Source organism: Aethina tumida, chromosome 1 (genome assembly GCF_024364675.1).
Source record: "Aethina tumida isolate Nest 87 chromosome 1, icAetTumi1.1, whole genome shotgun sequence".
Taxonomy (NCBI): Eukaryota; Metazoa; Arthropoda; class Insecta; order Coleoptera; family Nitidulidae; genus Aethina; species Aethina tumida.
In genome coordinates this window covers 11,983,991-12,008,301 of record NC_065435.1, presented here as the reverse complement: position 1 = coordinate 12,008,301, position 24,311 = coordinate 11,983,991, and the positions used below count along the sequence as shown (strand labels likewise).

At 31.2% G+C, this 24,311-nt stretch overlaps 4 protein-coding genes across 6 annotated transcripts; 2 read left to right on the top strand and 2 right to left on the bottom strand.

The window, feature by feature from the left end:
- Positions 1-1,248: 1,248 nt before the first annotated feature.
- On the bottom strand, positions 1,249-15,284 carry LOC109596399 (phospholipase DDHD2). The gene is made up of 7 exons (XM_020011942.2): positions 15,090-15,284; positions 3,766-4,649; positions 3,586-3,715; positions 3,195-3,529; positions 2,992-3,139; positions 2,510-2,935; positions 1,249-2,454 (listed from the first exon to the last, which is right to left on the bottom strand). The coding sequence occupies exons 1-7, from the start codon at positions 15,229-15,231 to the stop codon at positions 1,532-1,534; spliced, it is 2,988 nt and encodes a 995-aa protein (XP_019867501.2). The 5' UTR covers positions 15,232-15,284; the 3' UTR covers positions 1,249-1,531.
- On the top strand, positions 4,661-7,111 carry LOC109596400 (uncharacterized). The gene is made up of 2 exons (XM_020011944.2): positions 4,661-5,807; positions 6,535-7,111. The coding sequence occupies exons 1-2, from the start codon at positions 5,297-5,299 to the stop codon at positions 6,975-6,977; spliced, it is 954 nt and encodes a 317-aa protein (XP_019867503.2). The 5' UTR covers positions 4,661-5,296; the 3' UTR covers positions 6,978-7,111.
- LOC109596380 (uncharacterized) lies at positions 7,164-13,111 on the top strand. Of its 2 annotated transcripts, none has more exons than XM_020011923.2 (6): positions 7,164-7,422; positions 11,267-11,521; positions 11,568-11,796; positions 12,217-12,485; positions 12,541-12,714; positions 12,788-13,111. In XM_020011923.2, the coding sequence occupies exons 1-6, from the start codon at positions 7,179-7,181 to the stop codon at positions 12,934-12,936; spliced, it is 1,320 nt and encodes a 439-aa protein (XP_019867482.2). In that variant the 5' UTR covers positions 7,164-7,178; the 3' UTR covers positions 12,937-13,111. The 2 variants fall into 2 exon arrangements, with proteins under 2 accessions (XP_019867482.2, XP_049818256.1); XM_049962299.1 differs by lacking the exon at positions 7,164-7,422 and adding an exon at positions 10,770-11,126.
- Positions 15,285-16,892: 1,608 nt separating the features above from the next.
- On the bottom strand, positions 16,893-22,754 carry LOC109596379 (uncharacterized). 2 transcript variants are annotated; one of them, XM_020011922.2, is made up of 5 exons: positions 22,547-22,754; positions 22,146-22,198; positions 19,138-19,339; positions 17,521-17,607; positions 16,893-17,472 (listed from the first exon to the last, which is right to left on the bottom strand). In XM_020011922.2, exons 1-5 carry the CDS (start codon positions 22,589-22,591, stop codon positions 17,128-17,130), a joined length of 732 nt encoding a protein of 243 aa, XP_019867481.2. In that variant the 5' UTR covers positions 22,592-22,754; the 3' UTR covers positions 16,893-17,127. The 2 variants fall into 2 exon arrangements, with proteins under 2 accessions (XP_019867481.2, XP_049826563.1); XM_049970606.1 differs by having other exon boundaries at positions 22,146-22,237; positions 22,547-22,577.
- Positions 22,755-24,311: the final 1,557 nt, after the last annotated feature.

Here is a 24,311-nt window from a genome sequence, read left to right as displayed (position 1 = left end):
TGTTGGCAGCACTGGCAACATCTGTCGACGCGCGGCGCGGAATTTTTAAATTTGAATATTTTTGCTCCATAAAATATTATTTAATAAATTTATTTATATATTTAATTTATATTTTTTATTATGTAGACGATTTTATTAATGTTATGTCAAAAGTAAATTTAACCACTCTTATTACTTATGTTGTTCTATACAGTGTATTTTCTTATTCTATATATAAGTGTAACATAGCTTTCTGAATTAAGTGGTCTAAATATAGACAGTTTAATCTAAATAAATAATTAAAATAAGAATTAATTTTTAGTAATGTTAATATTATTTTATTGTATAACTCACTTTCAGTGACAAAAAAGTCACGTTGCACTCCAGAGAAAAGGAAAATAATAATTAATATGAAAAATCAAGCTATAAATATTGCTGAAATTATTTATTATAAAGATGTTTTTAGTAAAGAATCTATTGATGTCAAAAAAGAATATTAGAACTAAAGACTAAAGTTAGGTCAAAAATATATTAATTATCCCCCTAATAATTATGGCAAATAATACTGAACAATACTTGCAACGATGTATTTCAGTAAAGAAGTCATCGTTATCAAAAAAGAAGAATATTCGAACAAGACTAAAATTTGCACAAAAATATATTAATTATCCTCCAAAATTTTGGCGAAGAATACCTTGGAGTGATGAATCCATGTTCAATAGACTAAGATCAGATGTTAAACAATACGTTCGTCATCCTCCAAATAAAATTTTGGACCATAGACACACTACAAACTTTGAAACACGGTGGAGGAAACGTTATGGGTTTGGGGTTCCTTTTCTTGGCCTTCCTATAGGGCTATTACAGAAAATTATTGGCAAAATGGACAGTTTCCTGTATGGAGATATCATGAAAGATGTAATGGAACCATTTACCAACGATAATTTACCAGTTACATGAATTTTTATGTACGATAATGATCGAAACATGCGTTCAAAATTGTTCCAAATTGGTTAAAAGATAATGTGATTGGCCAGCGCAACATCTGGACCTAAATTCAATTGAAACCTTATGGAGCAGCAGGAAACACAGAAGCATCCTGACATTTTTGAGGTAGTCAATCATCAATTTATAATTAATTTTCAACCATTAAACTAATATCATCATTGGTGACTCATCATTCACCACAATGTTAATTAAAAGTAAATACTTTCCATCATTAAATTTATTTTCTACGAAATTTGGGGATGGTAAATTAATAAAACGCAGTATTATTTTAAAATTTACTCAACAAAACAAGTAATAAAAAATTTTCACTAAAAAGGCATAATTTAATAACACTTATGTTCATAAATAAACTACGATATATAAACAACGAATATATATAAAAAATTTTACATAATCAAGTCTATGTCACAGCCCAAATTAAAGGCTTTGTGTCTTAATGCAGGTGCCTTGTCTTCTTAGTATTGACATAAGTAGAATTGATGTTTAATAAATATGGTGCATATCTTAAGGCTACGGGTCGATAAACCCATTCATAGAGCATGTACTATGTTTTCCTCAAAAATCCGCTACTTGGTGGCGGTCCCAGGTTCATGTTCGACTGCATTGGCATGGTTGGATCCATTCCCATGGTAGCGGGTTTCGAAGCTCTCGGACTTGACCTCGGGGAAGACGGTGGTCTTTCGATCGTCATTGTTTGTTGAGGTATCTGAATGTCTGTTGTCACACCCATGGAATTGTAAATTTCCTTCAACATAAGAAGAATTGTGTCTTCTGATTCCCAGTAACACACGTGAGAAGTTAAGGCAAATATGTATTCGTTGATAAACTCGAACGGGGCTTCTTGGAGTACGTAATCGATTCTACGTCCGTTGTTTAATTGTCCTAGAGGAAGCTCTGTTGTTTCTTGAGGCACTTCTTCTACTTCAGGCGCATTAACTGTCAATTGCTCTTGGAAGGCTTTGTTCACTTCTTCTTCCAGTGAGGCCGGCTGATCAGCTCTGTGGAACATCGCCAGCTGATACACTGAGTTCCATGTGCTCTTCATGGATTCTATAACTTTTTGTTTTAAATCCGCCCCCACTTTTGCCATCGTTTCTTTTAACTCCAGGTGCATTCGTTTCCTTCCTTTGTGATGGGGAATAAGCACCGGCTTCAGCGATGATAAGTCCGGATTAACTAGAGATTCTACCCTATAAGCTACAGGATCGTACGGATGAAATATGTTAAAGAATGCGGGGCACGTAGGTAAAGCAAACTGGTCGCCCAAGGTGTCCAAACCTCTCACAGTTACAAACATTCCAATGGGTGATCCTAAGGCGAAAAATGCTTTTGGATGGAAGTCCAACTGAGGGTAATGTATTTGAGGTTGCCCAGTTCCTATCGAGCCCATCATGTAACTGATTCTTCTGCTCATTTTACGCTTGTCTGGGGAGGGTTTACCTGGAAGAGGTGGAACAACATCACCATCTAAAATTGAGATTTTTTATTATGTATGTTGAGAATTATAGATATTATTACTTACCTCCATTAGGTTCTTCTTCGATTTCTGGTTCTGGCGTTTTCTGATGACCTAATAAATCAAACAGGATTAGCGAGCCTAAGCTATGTCCTCCAAGGGAAACACCGCCTTTAAATGTAGGGTTTCTGATTTTGAATAAATTATAAATTCTATTTAATTCGTTGCCTACTGTTGATATGATCGTTTGACAATATATGGGGCTGGTATAGAAAAGAATATCTAATAGCGTATCATTTGTGAAATCTCTAAGTCTTGGAATGCTATCTAGTGTTATACTTTTCAGTTGTTTATCGATTCCAGTTTCTTCAGAGTGCAACTGGTCATGCCAACTTATTGGTAACACTTCTACTTTGTGAGTTATACCATTATCACATGAAGATTTGTAGTGAGATTGTACCAATTGAAGAGCTATGCTTCTAAATTCATCAACTGAAATACATAAAAAATAAGTATGGATATAAGGATTTTGTTTGAGACAAACTTACCAACTTCCTCAACAGACCTAAACTTCAAGTCGCAAACTGAGCCTATGCCGTGTACCATAAACATAAGATGATCGATGGTAGCTGGTTCACCCTCATCAATATCAAACTCATCCATGCCACGTTTAACAAGTCTCGCTCTAGCTTGGTTCTAAAAACAACAATTTAATAGTTGGAAACGGTCATATATTTTTTAGTTGTTGTACCTGAGTGTTCCCCCAAGCGTCTGTAGCTTGGGCCTGAGGAAACAGAACTAAAACATCGGGAGCATGGAAGATTACCTTCTCCCCATTTGCCAACTCCACTTGTCGGTGCCATTGGTTTTGTTCAAAAGCCGATTTAAATTCCTCCTCCAATCTGGCAGCCACGTTTTCTTCATAAGGTATATACCTACCATCCACTTGACCTTTGTGGAACCACGAACACCTTCGGACTTCATTCGGATCTCCTTTCCAGTAAACGGGAGTCCTTTGTCTGCGGAGTATGTTAACGTCAAACCTTCCTCCGTCCGTTGCTATAAACTGCTCTGGGTCTAAATCATCTAAAAATAAAACAATTATATGGTCCCATTGTGACAGAGTCAATATAAAAGCTTACTCGAAGTAAATGCGCTTTCTAAAGCCAATGAGTCGACCATTGAGAAGGGTTTCCACGTGACTTTGCCTTCCACTTCCTTCTTGTGGAACCAATGATGATAAACTGGTCTATAGATCTGGCTTCTGGTGGACTAAAACCCAATGTTTAAACAAAGTTTACAAGTATTAACTAAGTACTCACCGCAAAGGTGTCCGAATTTTGTGATAATCCATCGGAGGAACTCGCCATGTTTAAGTTAGACTGCATAGCCTCACTAGCTGGAATAGCCGACATGACAGGACTTGAGAAACTGTAAGGTATGGACGCAGCTGAATTGGGAAACGGCTGAGTTAGCTGTGAGTGCCCCAAAGTGGGTAGTCTTTGAGTGGGCAAAGGCTGCGAGATTGGAGACGGTATGCTAGGCGTGGGTGCAATAGGTTTGAATTGATATGGAACCGCCGGGTCTTGGTTCGAATGCGTGGAACTCGCCGGAGAAACGGAAGGCGGCGGCTGGAAAAAATTGACAGGGGCCGGAGCGGCTTGGTACGGTTGTGGTGGTAAATTTTGTTGAGGTGCGAACGCTTGTGGTTGTGGGGGTGGTGGTTGCGAACTAACCAGATTCGGAATTTGAGCGTACGTCGGTCGTTTTAATCCGGTTGCTCTGCGGAAAGTGTTTATTGAGCCCGAGTTGACGGGTGGTTGAGATGGTGCTGGATTAATTGGCACGGGATTGACCGAAGTTGCTGGGAATAAAGGCACGGGTTGCACATTCGTGTTTTCTTGTGCAATTAGTGTTTCGATGCCAGCGGGGGGTGGAGCTACAAATTCCTGTTCTTGAGGTTGGTTTGCAGTTCCTGTGATTCGTGAGAATGCTCCGGTTATGTTTGAGAGGGAGGAAAAGACGGAAGAGAAGTTTTGGGTGGTTTGTTCTGAATTAAACTGTTGTGTAGGCTCAACAGTAGTGACAGTAGGTGGTGGTGGTTGTTGGAAATGATGGCTGGCTGAAGGTGTTTCAACTTGATTGGTAAAACTTTCAAATTGTGGAACCGATGTGTCGAATAATGGTTGCTGATTCAATACTTGATCTGAAATTAAACAAAAATAGTTAAGCGTAAATCCCGACAAATTAAGTAATAAGTTTGAGTCAATAAGTAAAGTTAAATATTGAATATTGTAGTTAACACACCTAAGAAATTATCAGCAACGCCCAAAATATGCTTCACAATATAAACTAACAAAAAGTATTGCGTCTAGTGTACAAGGCTATATTATTGACGCCATATATGTCGCAAAGATTTTATGAAGGGGTGTAGAACCCTTAGCATAAACTAGAAAATATAATAAAAAATATGGATTCAAAGAACAACTGAAGTTTCGAAGTAGTAACCCTTAAGTAAAAAACGAATTATAAAGAAAACTGATTAATACTATTGTTAAATCGGTACAATTAGTTAATTAGTTTAACGTGATAAGTTTAAAATTGTTCAGACATTAGTTGCGAATATTGAGTTATCAAGTCGACTTGCAGCTTGGAAGACGATACGTAATTAATTCATTAATTATTATATTTACATGTAATGTATCTTTGTTTGTCAAATTCTTTGGTCTCGAACCTGTAAAATTAGACTATAGATAAGTGCTGTTGAATAATATTCTCCCTACCTATATCAGCATTTGTCATATTTCCTACTATAAAAGTAGACTAATTTCATTATTAGTGTCAGTGAGTGCGATGGAGGAAATGTGGTGGATTCTGATCTTAGTTTTTCTCGCGTCCACCGCGGGTGGTGAGAGTGTCGAATCGTGCGTGGAACATTGGAATTCCGAAGACGAATTCACCGAATTCTACAACATGGACCAAGTGATGGTGTCCTCTTATCACAGCAACAACGTGCCGTTCAAATACTACGACTGCATCGAGGAAGTAATAAGGAATACCGAACGCATCCCCCGGTCGGACAACATGGACTTGGCACTGGACACTAAGCCCTTCTTCAGCTTGGGCGAAATGAGGGACCCGAGGATTTTGACGAACCGCTACAAATTGCCGCCGTACACGAACGTTAAAGTGAAGGCTGGCAGAGAGTTTTTGGCAGCTTATAATTCATTGGAACCGGTGATTACTTTGGTGGATTTTACGAAGGAATCGAGAAGAAATGCGGCCGATTTTCTTAAGATATTACCCAATCTTCATCCGAGGGGGAAGGACATCAATTTTGAATTGATGTTTTTCAATTCGTCAGGTAATTGTGTTGTTTTGGGTTCGTAATTTACTGGGTTTGGCTTGACTATTGTTTATATTAATTGTGTTATTATCTTCACAATTCAAATTGTTGAAATTATTAAAGTAACTATGTTCTGACTATAAATGCTCTCATTTCTTTTATGCTACAAACAATTATTTAGGTTAAAAGATTAGTGGGATATACACAAAAATATTCCAGCAATTTATTCATTTCTGACTAGTAAACCATTTTTTCTTAAGATTTTAGTGTTTGGGGTGTTTTATCATTAAATACATTAAATATTTACAAAAGTTTGTGAGCTTATTACCCAATATTTGGAGTTCCTTTTTCAATAATGTTTTATTCTTTCAATTTGATATAAATATATAAAATTTATATTCTACATTTTTACTTTCGTGTTCCTTTTTTTATGAGTGGCGAAAAGCTTTGTTTATTGTTTCTATTATCAATTTTGTTTTACTTATTTTCCAATACTTTAAGTGTGAAGTTTTTCATCATTTTACAACAGTTTTAGATGACATTGCTTACGAAAAATCTGTGTAATTCTCCCCTCAATGAAACAATTTCCTAAAAGATCGATTATCTTTGACCCCATTTAGAATATCTTCTTCCGCCGTGACTCAAGGAACACCGACTATTTCCCAATTCCGGGCGATTCCCAAAAAATCGTTTCCGACCTACTTTTCAGCGTTACAACAGTGTGGTAAATTACTCACGGTTTCAGGAGTGACGGCGGTTTTAGAAACCACCGGCAACAATCGCAGTCACTTGCTCGATTTATTGGAAAAAACGGAATCGGGTCCCCAAAGTGAATTGATGAACAATGGATCGGGTGCAGCTGCGTTTTTTGCCTCACTGAACGCCGCTCAGCTTCAGTTATCGGCTAAGGCGATTTTGCTGTTTATTGATAGGAACGTGGTGGATGAGAACATATCCCATTTGTCAGGGCCGTTTATTAAAAACAAGGGGATAAGGGTGTATGTAGTTTGGGGAGGAGTTTATCCTAGTGTCAAGGAAGAGTACAAATTGTTGAAGGACTTGTGTGAATACACTGGAGGAAGATTCATAGTAGATGTAGGTGTAAATTTGTCTGACTTTTACCGAAGACAATATTTTGAGGAGGGAACTGAAGACCAAGTCGTAAGTAAATTATACCAGAACAAATAATAAATAAACATTTAATTTGATTTAGTCACTACTGCTGCAAAGGAAGAATTTAGTGAGGTGGAACAACTTTACTTTTCCCATTGATTCAGCAGTAACAGCCATACACATCATCATCACTCCTAATATTACTGCAGGAAAACTGAACACACCCACTGGTAACATTTGTTATCAACAGTAAATATATGTATTTATATATCATAAATGATTTTAGGAGAAGTTATCAATTTACTAGATAGCAATGATGTTGCCCAATACGCAATGGGATCCTTCGTTGACTCCAAAACAAACCAGTATGACATTCATTTGAACACAACAACGTTAACCTCCAAAGAAATTGGAACTTGGAATTTGACGGTGAAGAATTCACAAAATTTTAATTTAACTGTGTTCATTTTTGCAAAGCTCAACATCAAAACTACCGTGTTCAAAAAGGAAAATTCATCAGGTCAGTGAATACACTTATTATCACACTCATTGAAGAAAAAAAAAAACAAAATAAAGAAATGCAGATTATGCATATCTGGTCAATGGTTATCGAAGAAATATCAGTTATTAACCTCGGATGGAATAAAGCGAAATTCATCTTTAGGAAAATAAAAATAATTGTGACGTTATGAACTGAAATAAGGGTAAATACTCTTAAATGTAAACATGGTCATATATTATCATTAATTAGCTGTCTAAATTACGAATTATCAAAAAATTCGGAACATCAAATCATTTTAATAAAAAATAATAATTACAGACGAGAAAAATTTGTTTTAGTACAAAACAGTTTACTTTTAAAAAACAGCAACAATAATGATAATTTTGAAAATAAACGTAATTATGACGTTATGATGTGGGGTAAATACTGATTTTGTTACAAGTAAACAAAATTATATATTATCATTAAATAGTTGTCTAAATAATAAGAATAAAAACCAGATTGTGTAAGAATGAGAAGAAAATTAAATTCATTAATAATAATTAATAAAGTCATAAAATTATAGACATTAGTTTCAGTAGAAAACGTCATTTCACAATTGAAAAATTTTCAGAAAACAAGAATTATTAATAATATCCTTGAGGAATATAAAAATAATTATGACTTTATCTTATAAAATAGGGGTAAATATTGATTTTATTACATGCAAACACAATTGTTATCTTAACAATAATAAAAAACAATCAGATTGTATCAGAAGTCCACTAATAAAAATTAATAATTAATAATAAAATTGAAGATAAGGAAAATTAATTTTAGTACAAAATATCTTTTTTATAATTTAGTTCACCAATTCAAAAAATTTGCTTCTCGGAAACAAAAAATATTAATATTTTTTAAGAAAATTATTTTTATTTTTGACGATAAAATTGGGATAAATATTGATTTTGATACCTTCAAACAAAATTAGCCATGATATTAATTATGAAACTAAAGACAAGGAAAATTAATTTTAGTACAAAATACCTTTTTTATAATTCAATTCATCATTGAAAAAAATTGCTTCTACAAAACAAGAAGTAATAATAATCTTGAAGAAAATAAAAATATTTATAACGTTATGATATGACGCGGGGGGCAAATGTTGCATGTAAACAAAATCATATATTATCATTAAATTGTTCTCTAAATAATAACAGTAAAAACCAATTTGTAACAGGAAATTAAGTCAATCAAGTAATTTAATAAAAATTAATAATTAGAGATAAAATTACAGACAACAAAAATTTGTCTTAGTATAAAACACATTTTTTGTAAATCACTTCAAGAATGAAATCGTTTATTTAAAAAAAAAACAAGTAATATTCATAATATCCTTTAAGAAAATAAAGATAATTATAACGTTTTGTTATAAAATTGAGATAACTATTGATTTTGATACCTTCAAGCAAAATTGACCAGTAATAAAAATTAATAAAAATTTTAATGATAAAATTAAAGACAAGCAACATTAATTTTAGTACAAAATATCTTTTATAATTCAGTTCATCATTGAAAAAAATTTGTTTCTAGAAAACAAGAAATAATAATAATAATCTTGAAGAAAATAAAAATATTTATGACGTTATGATATGATGTGGGGGGCAAATGTTTCATGTAAACAAAATCATATATTATCATTAAATTGTTCTCTAAATAATAACAATAAAAACCAACTTGTGTCAGGAAATTAATTCAATCAAATAATTTAATAAAAATTAATAATTAGTGATGAAATTACAGACAACAAAAATTTGTTTTAGTATAAAACGCACTTTTTATAAAACACTTCAAGAATGAAAAGGTTTATTTAAAAAAAAAAAACAAGTAATATTAATAATATCCTTTAAGAAAATAAAAATAATTACGACGTTTTCTTATAAAATTGGGATAAATATTGATTTTGATATCTTCAAACAAAATTGGCCATTAATAAAAATTAATAATGATATTAATGATGAAACTAAAGACAAGGAAAATTAATTTTAGTATAAAATATCTTTTTTATAATTCAATTCACCATAGAAAAAAATTGCTTCTAGAAAACAAGAAGTAATAATAATCATGAAGAAAATAAAAATATTTATAACGTTATGATATGACGTGGGGGGCACATGTTGCATGTAAACAAAATTATATATTATCATTAAATTGTTCTCCAAATAATAACAATAAAAACCTACTTGAAACAGGAAATTAAATCCATCAAATAATTTAATACAAAATAATATTAATAATTAGTAAAATTACAGATAACAAAAATTTATCTTAGTATAAAACATCTTTTTTGTAAAACATGAATGATAAGATTTATTTTAAGAAAACAAGTAATATTAATAATATCCTAATATGACGTTTTCTTATAAAATTAATAAATATTAACTTTCATACCTTTAAACAAAATTGTCCACTAATAAAAATAATGATTTTAATAGTTGTCCAATTAATAACAATGAAAGTCAGATTTTATGAGAAAATTGAGTCAATGAAATCATTTAATTAAAAGTAATAACTAGTGATAAAATTACACAACAGAAAATTTGGTACTACCCTTTTTGTTAAACATTTTACAATTTAAAAAGTTTACTTTAACAAAACAAGTAATAGTAATAACATCCTTGAGGAAAATAAAAATAATTATGACGTTATATTGTGAAATAGGGGTAAATATTGATTTTGTTACATGCAAACAAACTCATTGTCTAAATAATTACAGTAAAAATCAAAATGTATCAAAAATCAATAATTAATCATAAAATTATAGACAAAAATTTTTTTAGTACACAACACAAATTGAAAAAATTATAATAATTAATTGAATAACACCTGTAAGTTTCAAGAGTCACAGATAAATATAAGCTATTAATTTAATCTTTGATCTATTACTATTAAAATTTTATATAAAAATCATAATCATAATACAAAAAATACATAGATTTATTATAGTATTTGACATTGAAATAGTTTATCTAAATATTATACAACAAACCTATTTAATGTTTAAAAATCTCGAACACATTAACAAATATTGGAAAATTACAAACAGATAAAGGGCACGTTTCCGGTTATATTTTTAGGAAACGCGTCCAAATCTTTTAATAGATCAAATATTTTTGCACGTTCTAAAAATAATCGAAAATCTCATAATAGATATGCGCATAAACCATCAAAAAAAGCACACAAAACCACAATGTCAACCTGCACATATCCCATAAACTGAACCTCAAATCAGCACACAAACAAATCTGGCAGGCTTCCATGTTTATTTTTTAAAATCGGTCATCAGCCCAATTACATAAAATACAAGAAGCGTGACTTACCAACATAAGATAGGAAAAGGCACGCTGCCTCGATGCGTTGTTTAAACACAAACTGGCCGCTTGTTGGTGTTAGAAATGAGAGTTTATTTGGACTTCGTTCATAAGTTGAGACGCAACTAAAGATGCGTCATCAACTGTATCTTGCGTAAATCTCTAGGAGGAACGGTGTGGAAAAAATGACCTCAGGCGCATGTTTACAACTCCGATGCACTATCTTTTCGGATTCTGTTTGTGTGTTTGTGATGTTTAAAGTAATGCCAACACGAGAGGAAATAAATAATGGACTATAAATAATACTGGTTAATTAAATGCATCGACGGAGAAAGATAGAACGAAAATGAACTTTGACTTTGAGGAACTTACGTATGATGAATATAAAACTTTGTAGAATATTTAAACAAATGTATTATTATAATGTTATAAACTACTTCAGCATTGGAAAACAACTTGACCTTTGGTCAAGATCAATATAATATGTACACGTATACCAAATCAATTTTTAGATCCCGAAAGGAAACTGGTCAATCTGATGAAAGTGCACATCAAAGGGGACGCCAATAATGTGGAACAGATAGCTTTCCACGACGAGAACGGTTCCAAAATATTCTTGGAGAAGAACAACTTCTCTATCATATGGCAGAAACACAGCGGGGACATTTCTGTTGATCCAGTAACCAAGGAGATTGATTTCAAATACCTTATCACCAAAATACCAGAAAAACCATTCTATGCCACAGTAAATGGAAAAGATGATAAAGGTAAATTTTACAACTGTTTGAATTGCACTAAATTCTTTAGTTGCAGGTTATAAGTTCCAAAGACTAAGTTACATGGACCCCAATGAGTACAAAAAAGTCTTCCCAAGACCTCCTTTGTCCATAGAAGTGGGTGAGAGCTCCGATTTGGTGATTGGTAACTCACTAACCAGTCCCAGAATATATTTTGAACTGACAAATTATGGCACCAACGTTATGAACTTACGATTCGCAGCCTCGGATGAAAAGTACTTGCTCCTTAGGCTGGAGCCATGGAGGTAAAGTATTGGATAACGGATAAAGTAATTTACCTTTAACTTAAATAACTAATTTGCCAACGTTCTACAAAGGAATTCATGTAATATTCTTGGAATTGAAGAAAAGATGAGCCTTAGTTTTGACCTCCTATTCGTAGTAAAATGAATAATAATCACATGGAGAAATATTTGGAGTATGTGGTGGATGAAGAACTACCTATTTAATATTCTGGAGCTTTCTTTGAGTTTCAAATGGGACATGTGGGTCTTCAACTTAGTCTATTGATTAACAAAGTTCATCTTTGAATAAGTTTCATGAACCTTAAGTTCCTTTTTATTGATCTTTTGATATCTTAGTTTCCATGAGCAGTTGTCAAACTACTTTTTCCGTTGCCTAAGATTTTAAATTGAATTTAACAGGTACTAATTGTTTTATTGTAGCATGATTTTAAGTCCCGGTGAAACCAAAACGGTTACCCTAACACTGGCAAGCCGACCCTACTCAGGGACCGACACCATCACATTCAAAGCAATGGGTAGTGAAACCATTGAAAAAAAAGTCATCGTTACTGTTGGAAACCCCAACACGTACGACCGTACTGACCCAGAATTAGATTGGCAATACACCAGCGACTGCACCAACCTCATCATAAAGGACTGTGACGGTGGCACCTGGACGATTGAAGTAAAAGCAAAAGATACCGGTGCTGGTAAAATAGAATCACATAGAAATAATAACAGTCTCTGTTATTAACTAAACTGTAGGTTTGTTGCGGCTAACATCAAATCCCAGTGGCATGTACTTCCCTAATAGTTATACAACCGGTACTACAGAAGAAGTGACCGGCTATTTCAGTGGATCCTGCTGCAGTCCCGACCTGCAAATTACGGCGACGGACGTGGCCAAAAATCGGATAACTCGTAAAGTCAATGCTTACAGTAAGTACAATGTGGATATTTGTTATTGAAATGTATATCTAAATGTGCTACTAACGTTTTGGAAATATTTAAGGAACTTGGTGGAGTCCTGGTGCTATCGCCGCTTTAGTTTTGGGGGTTTTGATACTATTGGCTATTGTGTGTTTGATAATCTGGGGCATTTATAAGTGCTGCACTACCAAAGAATCTTTCACGTTACCCACATATAGAGGCAGATATTAATTTATTATCAATTGGAAGTCTGACAATAATAGGTTTATTATTTTTTATACCTTTGTAACATAAAAACATTCTTAGCTCTAAACGTAGTTTATATATTTTTTTAGAATTTAATAAATAATAATTTAATAGTTTTGTAAAATAAATTTAAATAATAATAAAAATAGGCTTTTAATTATTTTGGCAATAATATATGAAAGAAAAAATATTTTATGAATAAAACCACAAACTAAACCTGAGTTTTAAGACAAATAATTAGGATAAAATAGGAACTAATTTTAACCACTTAGGCAGAACCCTAAATTGTAAATATTAAGTAAGAGTTAATACTGAATTTGTTAAATGTAAATAAAATCATAATATTATCAAATAGTTGTCTAAATAATAATATAAAAAATTATATTGTAGAAGAAAACTGAATTATTCAAATTATTTAATAAAAATTAATAATTAATAACTCAAGAAAAATATTGTTTAAGTATAAAATACTTATTTGTAATATACTTTATAACTAACCAATTTTACTTGCAGAAAGGAATATTAATTAATTGTTAAATTGATTGACTGATTTAAGTTTTTATTATTAATTAAAATTAATAGGGTTACTTTTTTTATACAAGGTGTTTCTAAAATAGGTGGGAGCAGGATAAACTACAATTCAGTGTAATAAATTTTGTTAATAATGATGCAGTAGCGTAGATTCTGGGGGATTCCCCTCTTTCTAACCCTTTATTCTATATCACTGAATATTTTAAAAATTTTATCATTTTTTTCAATTTAAAACAAAAAAGGTTTTAAATTTTCTTCATTATTGTGTAGTACCCAAATTTTGACCACCTACTTTAGAAACATTCTTAGCTCTTATCTGTGGTTAACATAACATTACTTAAATATGTTTTAATAGATATTTAAAAAAAAATGTCGTTACGATAAATTAGGAAACAAAATTTAATGTGCTTTTAATCACTTGTTAACTAACAATTATTTAACACGTCAATATTTATGTAACCCCTTTTTTAAATTTATACATATTTATATATCATAATTGGTATTAAACAGTACTAGAATTATAGTAAATATATTATCTAAGAATAAAATAATATTGGTTTTATTTGAAAACAATTACTTTTATAATCATAAAATGTACAAAATTTATATAAAATATAAAAAATAGTAATTTTGAATAAACCTAATAATTGACTGTTAGAATATAGGTTAAAGTAGGACCTAATCTTAACCATAAAAATGGAAACCTAGACTTCTTTCTGGTCTGGACAGAAGCGAATTAAATAAAGGTTTGGTACTCAGACTTACAGTAAGTAACTTGAGTATCCAACAAAAAGTATTATCATACAGTGGCCAAAACTCAAAACATTTAAAACCAATTGTTGCTAACTCAGGTTTGTGTCTTTGCAGCTTTGGTGGAGTTCGTCGTGGTGGAGAAACGCAAAGAGAAAGCAACAACATCCAACGTTCGATCATACAACACAAGCATTTACAGTAAGTAGGAATGTTTAATCGATAATATTCGTTTATTTTTCTTTGAATTTAAGGCGACGATCCCAAAGGTGGTAACATCCCAACCTTGGTGCTGGGCTGCATTATTTTCGGAGCGTTTATGGCTTTCGCCCTGTCCAGCATGATCAAGTTTTGCACGACGAAGAAAGCAAAACTACCAAAATAAGCTAGAACTGGATAATTTATCCACGTGTGATGACTTAAGACTGAAATATTAAATAATTTTTAAGCAAACAATTTTATTTGTACATTGTTTTACATGTTACAAAGTTTAAAAATAATTGCGACATCAGTGTGAACGTTACTAGATGTGTAATGTGTATTATTAATAAATGTTGGTGATTTGTGAAGACCCTATCTTATCTTTATGATATAACCCGTGTATTTATTTAAATTTAAGTAGCACCGGTAGTTAACTGCAACAATTTTTAAAGGGATTTTTATTGGTGCACAAATAATTAATTTTTCAAATTAGGTGCAACGAAAGCACCAATCGGGGCAACAGAGGGCGGAATAAATTTCACAGAAAACTGCAAATATTCGATACTTCAAAAAAAAAAAGAAAAAACAAAAAACAACAACAACAAATAAACAAACCCAATACACCTGCACCAAAAGCAGTAGAAACTAGGTCTTACCTGTTGACAGATCTATGACAGGCGGTGGTGGTTTTACTTGAGCTGGCAATAGCAGCGCATTTTGCGTAAAATCATCGACAGTGCCTCCTGTCACTGCAGCATTAAACAGAGGATTGTTTACCTTTTTAACAGGCTCGGACATTGTTCCGGCTTTAATTTCATTTAATAATTTAGGTACGTACAGTAAACAGATGTTACACGGTTCAGTTTCTCACCAACTGTGTAAATTTATTGTTAATTGTATTTCCTGACAGCTCTGTTGGTCGATAGACGCACTAATTACAGGTGACACTTAGTTTCTGTGGCCGATTAGTTGGGCTACTGATCAATAGATGGCGCACACAAGTTCAACTTGAATTTGTACCAATTGGAAAGAAAGAGAATGATATGTTTCTATAAATGGGTCACTTCATATAAAAAAATACAGTAGATAAATGACGCAGGAATTTTGAGCAGATATTTTTTTAATGGACAAAATGAACGTTAAAATTTTTATTCACTTTGCATATAATTTGAGGTAAAGTTGCAGAATCGGTCACTCTAAGGAACATTATATAGCGCATGCGTCGTAAGGCGCTGATTTCGCGCTTCTTGAACATTTTGAAGTGCAGTGTTGTCGGTTTGCAACGGTCAAAATATTCGAATCATTTTTTATGGTTGAATTATTGTTGTGTTGTTGTGTATGTATTATACTTTTTATTTTTTTGGTAAGTATATTATTTCTTCTAATTTGATGATTATTGCTCATTATTAAAATATTATACTTTACAGATTATATTCTCATGGCGTTTTTAAAAACAATATATTATTCCTATTCTTCTGCTAATTACTTTCTTAATTTATTTGTATGCTCATTTAATATATTTTACTTTATAGATCTTTCTCATTTTTAAAATATTATACTTTTATTCCTTTAGTAAGATTATTTTTAATTTGTTAGCAGTCATATTTTAAGTTATCTTACATTATAGATTATTTGTGTGCTGCATTTATTATTTTTTTTTGTACAATCTTAATTTATTGATACGGGTCGTTAATTAATTAATATATTTTACTATATAGATAATTGTATTGTATTTAATTAAAAATGTTTTTAATTTTTATTATTTTTTAATTTATTCCAATTTATTAATAAATTTATACTATATTTGTATTGAACAATTTTTTTCGAGTTACATAGACCATGACTGTTCCTCGGAAGATCTGTTTCCATCGTACCTCCACGAATTCATATGGAGAAATAAATTTAAAAATCATAATATGTTTATGAGCATTTTAAATTGTATTAGTGAGCAATATCCAGTGGAATAGTTTTTTTTGTTTTAATTAATTTTTTTTTATTATAAAATATATAAATATATCTTTTTTGTTAATTTTATATTAATGTTGTAAATTTACCTAATTATTTAATAAAGAACTTTTAATTAGATAGTTAAACTACCAAAGAAATATAGAGTAAATAAAAAATGAATATACTAATTAATAAAGTGATTTGCCGAATTTTATCTCTTTTCGAATTCAACCACATAAATAATATAAGTCATACATGAAAAACATAATAAATTACATATATATTTTTCTAAAAATCATTTCTCTACATATTTCGTTAAAAATGAAATCTGGCAACTATGCTGTCTAAAATCTCCGAAACAGACGATTTCAAATCCAGTTGACGCATGCGCTACAAATATTCCTTAGAGTGACCGATTCTGCAACTTTACCTAATTTGACATTTAAAGGGAATATATATATAACATTTTTTCCATTTTTCAAAAATGGAATCTAGGCGACACCACAGCGAAATCTATATTACCCGTCCTCCGTTCTAGGTTAGTTACGCTACTGCCCAACAGAGGGCACGTAAATTATGTTCACGAACATACTGCGAAATTTAAATTAAATAATAAGAATTTACTAAAAAACAGACGCAGTAGCGATAAGTGGCAGTAATTGCAATTTAAAAGTTCACGAAGCAAAAATGCATGTTTAGCATATTACACAATCCGGGGAATTTTACACGACACAATTTATTGGGATTTCAACAAGTAAAGCCCATCCAGGAGGTCTGAGCCAGATTGAACTCGTAGGCGCAAAAGTACTCGGCGATTTTGGTGGTTCCTGGAAACGCCACCACTCGCAGATCGCCGGCTTGATTAATTTGAATCGTATTATATAATGGGACTGTCGTAGTTAGCGGTTTTCCCCATTTGTCATAGCTGGTCACTGCAATGCGATTGCTTTGCCTTTGTCCTGTTATCGGGTTTATTGTCGAACATCTTGTTGTGGCGAGTATACAGGAGGTGATGTTTTTGAACAACGTCACCTGATCCTCCTCCAGCTCGGCACTGTTGTCTTCTGCTGCTGCCGCATAACAGTTGGCTATCTAAAACTTTAAATCAGATTATTTTGGATATTCATCTAAGGCGATTACCAAGAGGTCGGAATTGATCCTCCTGATGCATCTGACAAAGTTGCAGTAACCAGCGACGCATTGGCCATTGTAAAATTGGGATGCATCCTAAAACAACAACATCGTTTCGACATTTTATTTATTTTTGAAATAGGTTTTGTGTTTCTGATGTCACTGTTTGTACTTTAGATCTTTCCAAATATTATTACAAGTTACATATTGTATTTTTAGTGCGATGATTTTTGTACATGAATAAACGTAAATCATTGAATTATGTGATACCGTATTTTTAGAATGTTACAAACGCATGTTTTTAAGGAAAAATATTCAACTTTGTACAAGTCATGTTGCCAAATAGAAAATTTATATAGACCGAACGTCTAAAAATATGAATTCCATTACCAGGAATAGACAAAGGAAATACGTATATCTGTTATTGTTTTAAAATTAACTTGTATCTATATCATGTATTAAACGAGACGCATTAGTATTAAGCACATGTATGTTTTCTAATTATATTTTACGAAATCATCGTCTAATTACTAAAACTGTTTACCACGATAGTGTAGGTATTTGTTTATGATCTTTTGCGTTGAAACGAAAAATATTTGCAGTATTTGTTTGTATTGTTATTATGTAATCTTGGTCATTATTAATTTCGAGCAAAATACACGTGTTATGCCAAGTAAATTGAAGTAAATTACGCTTTAGCTGATAAGAATTTGCATGTCTTTCTTCAAAACCATTTAAACATGTTAGTCATAACCATGGAAATTCGCAAATATTTACCAATGATAGTGATATAACAATAAATCAATAGCAAGTTGTAGATAAACCTATTTCATTCATTACTTCACCGTAATTGTATCTTGGAAATCATTCGACGATTGTTCCGAGAAAAATAACGAGATTGAATTTATTGAACAGGACCTTCACGTTTCGCGGATAGGAAATAGGAAATCGATGTTGACTTAAGCGAATTACCAGTTTTTTAATGACCCAAATAGATAAACTATTGAAACCGCAGGGTTAAGGTCATAATGTTCATTTTCATGGCCACATGGTAAAAAGCATTTGATTTGATCTAACCCGTTACGCCAAAGCTTACCAACGCACAATGATTCATATTAAATGCGAGGAAAACGTAAAGTAAATAAATATAATTAACAACGAACAAAGAATTAAAAGATTAACGCGTCTCGTTTGTTGGAAGATGTTTTGAATCAACTTTCAACAAAGCCAAGGTAATCAAGGAAAACGTGAATTAAAAAATTGTGAAACCAAAATGAGACGAGGTGGAAATAAAAATTCGAAAATGTTGATAAGGTGCAATTTTGCGTTGTAAAATTAATGTACTTTGCATACTCGATTGGTGTCCAATTTGTTATTCGTATTTTTTTGTTTATAATTAGTGCTCAAACAGTGATACGAAAAGACGCCACAACAATTCATTTTAGTTGTGTGGCGTGTTAATTGTAAACTATGATTCAATAGTGTATTAATAATTGTAACCATAAACAAATAATTACTCATTTGTTTAAGTAATATTTTAAATAACGTTTTGTAGATTAACCCATTTATACACATTCCTGGTACTGATTAATTAATATTAGTGATGTCAACTTAAAAAATACCTACAACAATATTATCCACGCAGTCATTGTATCTTGTGTCAGTTAGATATGTGACCGCACAGTCTTCTAGTCCACCAATGGAGGGTTGGTTGTTGTTACTTCTTGATGATGACCGAAAACATCTAGAGCACGCACCTGATTCAGCGTTATCATCATCGCTGGCGATGTTTTGGCACATGATGTTAAATAGGTTTATTAGCTGTGACCTAGAATGATTATGTAATTTGGTAATCATATTGTGTATGCATGTTTTTAAGTGTTATCTGGACATTGGAATTTCACACATATTGATACTCAATTATCTGATATGGTTCCATTGTTCTATTATGATAATTAAATGTTGCTAATACGAAATTATCTTGGAACTTTGATGATGACATAATTATTCCTTAAACACAAAGCCCTGATAAAGTTATGTCAACATATTTGACTATTTAACCAAACTAAATAAATATACAAATCTAATCTCTTCAAAGAAAACTGGTAATATTTTACTGATCTAATTAAACTAGTTTGCACCAAAGAATGCACCACGTAGAAAAGTAAAATTTTACGTAATTACCACATGTTTTTGAAATATCACCAAGTCATATGACATGGTGGCACATTGGTCTTATCAAATGGTATTTTCTATGGTATTTCAGTCTGATTTTTTGTTAATTGTGGAGAAACGATAGATGAACATTTTAAACCATTAATTGAGTGCATTATAATGGTAGGTAATGAGTATTCGAATATGAAAGAAAGTATTTCTATCGTCTCCTTTTCCATATTTTCCTACTGTTCAGCATACAAATTTAGAAAACAGATCAAATAAGCAGTTATTCCTTTACATGATGTGATATGAACAAACAAACTTATAGGAGAAATATGGCTATTTTAGAAGACTTTAGATGTTACTAGCCCTACATTCCAATATCTTATCAGACTTTTTCTGAAACTATGTTTCTAAAGTATAAAAGAACGTTTGTTTAAAGACCCTCTAATTCATAAATTGATGCAGTAAGGTGATTAATTTGTGCAGTAATTAAATGAAAATGAAGCAGGATTTTGCTTGTTATTCAAGGCTGTCGTTCATGGGTTTTTTTAAACAATAAAGTTGATGATCATATAAAAAATTGTAGAGAAAAGATAAACGAACATTTTAAAGTATTATTTGACTACATAAATCTGATTGTCTAGTAATTATGAGTACTCAAATATGAAAGTAAGTATTTCTTTCATCTCCTTTTCTATATTTTCCAACCTTTCAGCTTAAAAATCACAGAAAACTGATCAAAACCAGTTATTCCTTTACTTGATTGTGTAAAGGGTTCTTTTATGAATATTTGAGCTTACAAAGATGATTCTAGTACGTCGTATAGAATAAATATGGCTATTTTAGAATACTTTAGATGTTAGTGACCCTGCATTTCAATATATTATTCCACTTTTTCTGAAACTGTCTTTCTAAAATATAAAAGAACGTTTGTTTAAGGACCCTTCCATTCATAAACTGATGCAGTAAGGTGATTTAATTTGTGCAGAATTAACTGAAAGTGAATCAGGATTTTAGTTGTTGTTATTCGAGGATATTGTTCATGTTTTTTTTTTAAACAAGAAAGTTGATGTTTACATAAAAAATTGAAGAGAAAAGATAAACGAAAATTTTAAACTATTATTTGACTACATAAATATGATAGTCCAATAATTATGAGTACTCGAATATGAAAATAAGTACTTCTTTCATCTCCTATTCAATATTTATCAATTTTTCAGCATAAAAATCACAGAAAACTTATGAACTTATGTAAAGGGTTCTTTTATGAATATTTTGAACTTACAAAGATGTTTCTAGTACGTCGTATAGAATAAATATGGCTATTTTAGTATACCTTAGGTGTTAGTGACTCTGCATTTCAATATATTATCCCACTTTTTCTGAAACTGTCTGTGTAAAATATAAAAGAACGTTTGTTTAAGGACCCTCCAATTCATAAACTGAAGCAGTAAGGTGATTAATTAGTGCAGAAATTAAATAAAAATGAAGGAGGATCTCACTTGTTCATGTTTTCAAGAAAGTTGATATTTATATAAAAAATTGTAAAGAAAAAAATAAACGAACATTTTAAAGTATTATTTGATTTCATAAATATAATAGTCCAGTAATTAGGAGTATTCGAATATAATAGAAAGCATTTCTTTCATTTTCTCTTCCATATTTTCCAACTTTTCATCCTATAAATCACAGAAAACAGATCAAAACCAGTGATTCCTTTACTTGATTGTGCAAAAGATTCTTTTACGAACATTTTGAGCTTACAAGTATGCTTCTAGTACGTCGCATAGGATAAATATGACTATTTTACTGAAACAGAGTCTTAAACTGCCTTTTATGTAACTGAAATTAAATCAAATAAATGCTTGTTCCTTATTTTTTAACATTTTTATGCATATATTTCTGGTTTGTAATGTGGATTTATCAAATTCTCCTACTTTCTTTGTCGTTGAGCTTACTGTTTCTAATAGCAAGATCAGAATGTTACGTATACAGACAGTAAAGTAAATTTATGAATACTGTAATTCGTAATCTGATGCAGTAATATGATGAATTTGGGCAGAAATTCAATGAAAATGAATGCAGGATCTTGGTTGTCATTTACGACTGTTCTTTTATTTATTTTGAAAATAAGATTGTTGATAATTATGTAAAAATTGTTAAGAATTTACTATTCTTAAAACTGCTTTGCTACGTCCTCAAAAATACATTCCCTATAGTCTCATTTAAATTATTTTCCTCCCAATTTAGGAGTTGAAACATTTTCATCAAAACTTAGTTTTTATTCAAAATAAGGTACAGGATTACTGAAAAAGTGCACATAACAGAAAATGTTGGCAGTAGTATATTTTAAACTAAAAATAAAAACAAACCAAATGTGTATTCCTGAAAATAAAATTTCTCTTTAAATTTGTACACTAATGTTATTAAATACCAACAGGATTAACTAAATTTTGTTTTAGCTAATTACTCACGTGTATTGTTCGCAGTTTTGTTGCTGGTGCTTTTGTTTAACACACATCACACCCTAAAAAAATATATAAATCATGAAATCATTGTGTGACAACTGAAACAAACAAAAATGTTTATAGAATAATTAAACACTGATATGTAGAATAACAATCTAAATTAATGTGGTTGACGAAAAAACTCATTGACATAGGAAAATATTAATATGCAACAATTAAAAAATAACTAGTAATCTTACATAACACTGATTCGACAAAATAAAATTAAAAGGAAAAAACAGACACAAATAAACACATAAAATGATGACGTAAGGAATTTTTGAGTTAATTGATGTTATTTAGCATGCAAAATCTGTTATGCAACCGACAGTCCCGAAACAACAACACACAAATCAGCCCGTACTCACCCCAAAGAGGCCGGTTATCAGTAGGATTTTGATTTTACGGAACATGTTATGTCATATACCACTTTTGTTGTACTGGCAGATGCACTTTTAACGAGCCGTTATTATTAATGGTGTCATAACGATTTAACTAAATTTCAAAATATCCGTTGCATGTTCGCAAATTATTGACCGGCGTGAACAAAATATATTTTTTTTTTTTGTATTTTGACGTAAACGGCCGAATACCATTGCATATTGGTACATGGAATGTACCCAAAAGTACTTTGGGACGTGATTCAGACTGTGTTCCATTGTGCAACGTCTATCTGTGTTATGCGAGTAAATATTGACGCCTTTTATGTTCTTTGTTTAATGTACGAAACAATTCTACTCTTTTATTATTATTAATCGTGTTAGTAATTATTCGCAGTAATTAATTGTTGTTTTAGATGTAAAAGGGGAAATTAAGTTAATTGGAATGTAATTCAAGGTGGTGTATATTAAAGAAGATGGGTCATTTTCATTTATTTATTAAAATGTGTTAAAAATATGAGTTGTACTGATTGATTTGGATGCCAGTACCCACGAAGTTTGTTTTTTTCTGTTTTTGTCGTGTCTACTATTTAATTTCATTTTAATCTTTCAAAAATTACCTATTTTTCTATTTTTCAATGGACAAAATTACAACAACTTTTTACTTATTGCCCTCTGTGAATTTAAATCGATTATTTGCAGTTTTTTGCTTATTATAATTATTTAATCTTTGGTCGAAGTGAAACTGTAAGAAAAATTATTATTCAGCTTCACCAAGACCGAGAGAAACAAGAAGAGATGACAATCCAACCTTATCTACAACTGAAATTAAAGCCAACATGGAGGAATTGGTTCAAGGACTGTCAGATGATTAGTGGATGGGGGTTTATTTGTCCCCAGACCTACAAGGAAAACCCTGGTTTCTATTAAAAATGTGAAGGTCCAATTTTAACCTGCTTAGGATCACATTCACTGAACCACAGAACAATGGGGAAAAATAGTTTTTAGTAATAAGTCTGTTAAATGATCTACAGGGACAAAACTACATAAAAATTTTTTTATATCTACAGTGAAACATGGTGGCGATTCAAATATGCTATAAGGATGCTTCAATTTTTCTGGCATAGGCCCTCTTAGACTTATTTATGTAGGAGGCTATATTAAACAACAATTTGCTTCTAAATATTGGAGGAATGATACTCTTAAAAATGTATTTCAACACTGGAACGATCTCAAACATAAATCCAAAATTGTGACAGATTGGTTGAAAGATCAAAGCATGGAAAAAGGATATTATACAAAGTGTTAATGTTAAATTAAATAACGCAGATTTAATCATTAAAAATCTCTTGAAGTGGCTATAATTATTGCCTGTTCAATTAAAAAAACAATGAATATTTTGCTGGTCTTAAAAATTTAAAGCAACCTATTGTTAACTATTATGATTAAATTTTTATTGATAATAAAACCCTGATAAACATAATTATTATTGAGATTACATCAAAAAAATGAACTATTAAATTAATTTTATTGATTTTCTATTACTGAATATCTGTGTAACTCAAATTAATTAGCTAAAATGTTGTTTTAACTTACTTTGTAATGTTTTAATATTACAACCACAGATAAAAATATATATTACTTTATCTAAAATATGTATGTATGTACATGATCCTTGTTTATTATTATAACAAAGGAAATATGATATAAATTTTGATGGTCTTACAAAATTAAACTGAATCTTTGTTAATAT

What these genes read in the sequence shown, in the direction of transcription:
- LOC109596400 (XM_020011944.2), top strand. Translation starts at nt 5,297, where the DNA reads ATGGAGGAAATGTGGTGGATTCTGATCTTAGTTTTTCTCGCGTCCACC. An exon ending in GATGTTTTTCAATTCGTCAG is followed by an intron (nt 5,808 to 6,534) that starts GTAATTGTGTTG and finishes TCACGGTTTCAG; the next exon opens with GAGTGACGGCGGTTTTAGAA.
- LOC109596380 (XM_020011923.2), top strand. Translation starts at nt 7,179, where the DNA reads ATGATTTTAGGAGAAGTTATCAATTTACTAGATAGCAATGATGTTGCC. An exon ending in AAATGGAAAAGATGATAAAG is followed by an intron (nt 11,522 to 11,567) that starts GTAAATTTTACA and finishes CTTTAGTTGCAG; the next exon opens with GTTATAAGTTCCAAAGACTA. An exon ending in TCGTAAAGTCAATGCTTACA is followed by an intron (nt 12,715 to 12,787) that starts GTAAGTACAATG and finishes GAAATATTTAAG; the next exon opens with GAACTTGGTGGAGTCCTGGT.
- LOC109596399 (XM_020011942.2), bottom strand. Translation starts at nt 15,231, where the DNA reads ATGTCCGAGCCTGTTAAAAAGGTAAACAATCCTCTGTTTAATGCTGCA. An exon ending in AGAAAGCGCATTTACTTCGA is followed by an intron (nt 3,530 to 3,585) that starts GTAAGCTTTTAT and finishes TTTTATTTTTAG; the next exon opens with ATGATTTAGACCCAGAGCAG. An exon ending in ACGCTTGGGGGAACACTCAG is followed by an intron (nt 3,140 to 3,194) that starts GTACAACAACTA and finishes TGTTGTTTTTAG; the next exon opens with AACCAAGCTAGAGCGAGACT.
- LOC109596379 (XM_020011922.2), bottom strand. Translation starts at nt 22,591, where the DNA reads ATGTTCCGTAAAATCAAAATCCTACTGATAACCGGCCTCTTTGGG. An exon ending in CAAAACTGCGAACAATACAC is followed by an intron (nt 19,340 to 22,145) that starts GTGAGTAATTAG and finishes TAATCATTCTAG; the next exon opens with GTCACAGCTAATAAACCTAT. An exon ending in ACTGCGTGGATAATATTGTT is followed by an intron (nt 17,608 to 19,137) that starts GTAGGTATTTTT and finishes TTGTTGTTTTAG; the next exon opens with GATGCATCCCAATTTTACAA.